Below are 5,348 nucleotides of genomic sequence, written 5' to 3' on the forward strand. Positions count from 1 at the left end.
CGTCCTAAAGCCTGCTTGGAGCGCACAAATACGTAGGGGACATTCTTGTCTTCACANAGCAGAGGGAGGTGCAGGATGATCTCCAAGGGCTCAGCGTCTGCTGCCATCACAATGAACTCAGAGATGCCTCTGTTGAGGGTTTTGGTGGCTGTGGAGATAGGACACATAACCAGTAGATGACATGGGGTTTGGTGAGAGCAGCCACAACAAAGCAAGGAAAAGCTAACAGGTGCACTGAAATGGCAAGTGCTTAGAAAAAGCCAAGTCAGGTGGGACATGCCTTTAATCTTAGCAGTTTGAGACCAACATGGTCTAGATAGTGAATTCCAGGACAGCCAAAGAGTGATACTGTCTCAAAAAAAGCAATTTTCTGCCTGGAGCAGCCCTGATATGTCTTTCCCAAACCTTAAACCCAATCTGGTGACTTCTTCCTCTAATACCACACTTCTCCAAATCCCCACCATCTTTCACCTGCTCAGCTCTAACAGTTTCTCCCTAAGTATCTGTCAGCACCAGGCAATCCTGTAGTTTTAACCTGTCACCAGGGTCTCAGTTCTCTGTTCATATGTCACTGTCTCAGAAGATTCAACCCAAAAAGATCCCCAAACACCTTCATTCTCCTTGACAGCACACCTGACTTCGCTGTACTGTGAACTCCAAGAATGGATGACACAACAAAACAGAATCACAGAACTGCTTTGCTTTTGTCTTTTGCCAATGACAAAGGTAAACAATTTTCATTTTTTATCATTTCCCTAAAATCTCAAAAGGTAAATATTTCAATTAATATCTTCAAAACCAAAACAGCTCTTCTACAAAAAACTATTTGCTTTTATCTTCTCTGGGTAGAAATATCATAGCACATATAATTATTCACTGATTAACTGTTCATTCAACAAACAAAATCCGTAGCCAAACGTGGCAGTACACATCTGTAATGCCAGAACTTTATAGAGATGGCGGATCAGGCTACCTAGTAAATTTGTGAGGCCAGCTTGGGTTCACAAGGCTTTCCCCAAACAAATCAACAAAACATGAAACTCCTTAGCCTGCTCCCACTCTGCAGTTCACCCCCCCCCCCCACACACACAAGGGAGATATATCTGAGAACCACTGAAATTCATGAATCCCATAATGTCAGAGAATGAAAAGCATCAAAATGTCTTTCTTGTTGATGGGTCTGAAGAGCGTTGATAATGCCAAATGTGTTTCATTGGTGGGTAAAGAAGTTCTGGGATGCACAGGTACCCAACCACTTAGGCTGCGGTAGGAGGACTGCTTGGGTTGGGGAGTTTGAGGCTACTCTGGGAATACAGCAAGACCTGTCTCCACAAATGAAGACAGAAGAAAGTGAAAGAGAAAATAAAATATCCCCAAATCCAGTCCCTCTTCCAAACTAGATATTCAGGAGACCGCTGAAAACGAACCTTCAGTACCCCATCATCACCCTGTGGCTGTCTTACCTTCATTGGCTCCTTTCCGAAGCTGCTTGTAGTTACATGACTGCTGAACAAGGTCCAGCAGCTTCTTGGTGAGGTGGGCATCTGCGAGGGGATAGGCCTTCGGATTCACATCAGCCTCTGTCTATAGGGAAATACCAGAGTCAAATTGGACCAGAAGCTGTTTCAGATCAATTACTAAATATCAACAACGGAGACAATGAACAGTCTGGTCACACACATTACCTGCTACAGTCAAGGATAAATGAGACCCAATTTCAAATTACTCCCTAGACAGTTGGTGGTGATATACAACTGTGAGTTCAAGGCCAGCATGGGGTCTACAGAGTCAATTCCAGAAAAGTCAAGACTACACAAAGAACAGTGTCAAGCAAACAAATACCCAAACTACCATACCTAGCAATGCAACAAAGAAACCAACTAAGTACAGACAGAATATGTGTATTAACATATGCCAACCTCTCTCTAATGCCCTCTTCTGGACTCCAAGGGCAAAGCACTCATATATGGGCTCCTACCATCTAGCTTTATTTTAGAAAACTAATCATCAACAAGCTCAAGGAGACAACCACATCCACCACCAAACTCACCAGGTCAAGATTCCTTACCACAGTGAACCAGTTCAAGAGTGTCACACTCAAAAGTTATTCAAATAATTTTATCTGTGTGAATTAATATAAACATAATTATTTAAGATATCCTCTAATTTTATTTTTTTAAGTGTATGTGTGTCTGTATGTGAATGACAGTTGGGCAGTTGTGCACACCTGTAATCCAAGCACTCAGGAGGCAGAGGCAGGTAGGGTTCTGAGTTTGAGGCCACTCTTACAGGCTGAGTTCCAGACCAATAAGACCAACAAGACTGTTTCAAAACAAAAATCTAAAAAGCAAAGGGTGTGTATGTTCTGACTCAGTGAGATTAAACTGTAAGGAAAGTTTCCCTATTGTTATTAGCTACTGAATTTAACATGTGTTTCAGAAGATAACTATTTAAAAATGAATGAAACAATGGTGTGCAACTGCACAGACAAACAAAAAACACTGGTGGGGTGGGACACCAGTATACACCAGTGTAGTCCTAGCGCCCGGGAGGAGGATCTATGCGAGAGTGAGGCCAGGTAGGAACACAGTGAACCTGTCTCAAAATGCCAAAAAAGAAGACTACTGAATTATACTGGAAATAAAAGCCCTTTATGGCACGCAGAAATGGGACATTTAAACTCTATATTTTTATTTATGTATTAATGTACTGGGTTCAAATTTTCACGGTGTCTTCTAGTCTTACCTATTCCATTTCTTTCTTTTCTTTGGATTTATTACTGGTTTTCACTATTTCCCCCTCCACTGGTTTGAATTTACTTACTTCTCTATTCTTTTTCCCCTAAAGAAATCTGCTAGGTTGCCTAAGCTGGCTCTGAGTTCCTGTGCTCAAACAAATAATTACTTTCTTTTTTTTTTTGGTTTTTCGAGACAGGGTTTCCTCTGTGTAGCCCTGGCTGTCCTGGAACTCACTCTGTAGACCAAGCTGGCCTCGAACTCAGAAATCCGCCTGCCTCTGCCTCCCAAGTGCTGGGATCAAAGGCGTGCGCCACCACGCCTGGCAATAATTACTTTCAAGTAATCTGAACTGCAAATGCATGCCTAGCTTTACCTCTAAGTCTCAAATGTTAAAAGCAAGTCAACAGACTGTTGAATTAGTTTTGTAAATTTTTTCTGTGATGTCATAAGTTAAATTCAAGGCCTTGATCATGCTAAACAAGCACTGACCTTTTGGAGACAAGGCTGGCTAACAAGCCCAGGCTAGCCAACTTAAATCCCTAGCTTGATCAATTTGGTCCCCGCATCTACCTGACAGTGGCATATAGCGCCTAAAAATGACTCTGTCAATAAGGGCATGTTTATATAAAATTCCAACAGAGCTTAAAAAAAGCCAGTGACACTAGCAGCCTTAACTTCTAGCTAAACACTCTAGTAATGTTGTAAACTCATCAACTGTGCGATAGTTGTAATCAGTGGTACATCGAATTACGAAGTGTTTGATGTTACTGCTCTGTTACTATTGTATACTTTCTGGTTTTGTGTATTAGAGGATTGTTACTGCAGACAGTACATCTGCTATGGCAGCAGCCTCCTGGTGCACACATCTGTAAGCCCAGCATTTTGGAGACCGAGGCAGGGAGATCTCATGTCCAAAGCCAGAACTCGCCGGTCCTTAAGGGATGCATGTTTGTACTCCGAGTGCTACAAGCGACCCGTTGTCCCCCATTTCCCAGCCTAGACAAACTACTGCAGAGTTCACCAAGAGCACCGCACTTCAAAACTTTTCCCTGGCTCAGCAGCTCGCTCTCTCAAACTCTAGCCTCGGTCAGTAGTTGCTAAAACCTCGGGGGTGGGAGCAGGAAAACCAAGCAGACCACCCCAGGGCTGGCTGAAATCTCACCAGGCCTGAAAGGGCTCGGCCAAACTAGTTCCAACAGGAACCACCGCCCGGAACCCTTTACACGACCACAAAGTGGAGACGCTCAAGCGCGATCATCCCACGTGGGGCTGGCTACCAGGACCTCGGATTTCTGAAAGCGTCGCTCTCGTGGTGGGAGCCTTTCCTGAACTCCCTTCACATTCCATGTGACCCCGAAATTTAAAAAAAAGAGAGGGGGGAAAAAAAAAACTCACCCTAATCGGGAGGACGCGATGGGTGGTACCCGCCTTTAATCCCAGCACTGGCGAGGCAGACAGAACTTGGTGAGTTCAAGGCCAGCTTGGTTTACAGAGTTCCAAGGCCAACCAGGGCTCCATGAGCCCCTAAAAACAAACTAAACCAAAAAGCGCCCCCGAGCCCCCTAAGACTTAGTTCCCGACAGACCCTGGCTGCGGACCCCACGGCGATCCCCTTCCTCAACCCCGGGAGTGGGGAAGACGTGGGGAGTAGCTGCCTCGCATCCCGGGGTTCCACCTCCTCTTTCAGTTTTAAAAAATTAAAGAGAAAGAAGACGAGAGGGAGACGAGATGGGCTTCCACACGCGATCTCCATCCCACGTGGGGCGCTCATTCTCCCACGCTGCGCCACGCCCGGCCCCTCGCCGCCGCCTCTGGCCACGCCCCCGGCCGCAAAGCCCACCGGGGCACAGCGACCTGGGCCCCCGGCTGCCCGGGGTCTCCACTCCGCCGCCCCTGGAGCGACCCCGCGGGCCGCCGGAGTTCCAGCCCCGGGCCCGGAGGTCGGCCATCGCGGGGCGGACATGTCGCGCGCGCTCCACCTCCCCCAAGACGGAGCGAACAGGGCCCGCGCTTCCCCGCGCTCGCGGCCCGACGCGCTCACTCACCATGGCTGCGGTGCGCCGGCCTCGTCACGACTCGACGACTGCGCACCTCAAGACGGACTGGAATCGCCGCGCAGGAAAAAGGAGCGGAAATCACTTCAGGGGCGGCAGGAAGTGGAAGTGACGTCACGCCGGGAGCGCAATGACGTCGTCCCGCCCCTTTCTGGAAGACGCTAGTGCTGAAGTCGTTTTTGGATGTGGGAGATGCGGTTTTTTTTTCTGGTTTTATTCGCGTCCTAGTTAGGATCGGTAAAAATTGTGAATAAACCACTCGGGAAGTACACTAGTACAACGGGTCGCCATTCCATAACCAGGCATCCTCTCAGGCCTGGCGCGGTGGCCTGCCTGTCACTCCAGCCCCTGGAGGCAGGAGAATCAGTTCAGAACTGTCATTTACATAGCGAGTTCGAGGCCAGCCTTGGGTTGCATGGGACTTTGTCTTCTGCCTCCAGAAAACAAAATAAAAACTCACCCAGTGACACAATGTTAAGACAAACTGCAAGTGAAAAATTCCTTCATCTTGAGAAATCCCACTTCGATGTTTCTGGTGGGGTGTGGAGTTAGAATT

The 5,348-nt window shown here is 47.2% G+C and overlaps 1 protein-coding gene across 1 annotated transcript; it reads right to left on the reverse strand.

The window, feature by feature from the left end:
- Nucleotides 1-2: 2 nt before the first annotated feature.
- On the reverse strand, nucleotides 3-4,879 carry Snu13 (small nuclear ribonucleoprotein 13; the record flags this gene model as incomplete). The annotated part of the gene is made up of 3 exons (XM_021216268.2): nucleotides 4,784-4,879; nucleotides 1,464-1,584; nucleotides 3-148 (listed from the first exon to the last, which is right to left on the reverse strand). Coding segments are annotated over exons 1-3 (270 nt in total), but the record flags the coding sequence as incomplete, so codon positions are not given.
- Nucleotides 4,880-5,348: the final 469 nt, after the last annotated feature.

The sequence above is a fragment of the Mus pahari genome, chromosome 17 (assembly GCF_900095145.1).
Source record: "Mus pahari chromosome 17, PAHARI_EIJ_v1.1, whole genome shotgun sequence".
Taxonomy (NCBI): domain Eukaryota; kingdom Metazoa; phylum Chordata; class Mammalia; order Rodentia; family Muridae; genus Mus; species Mus pahari.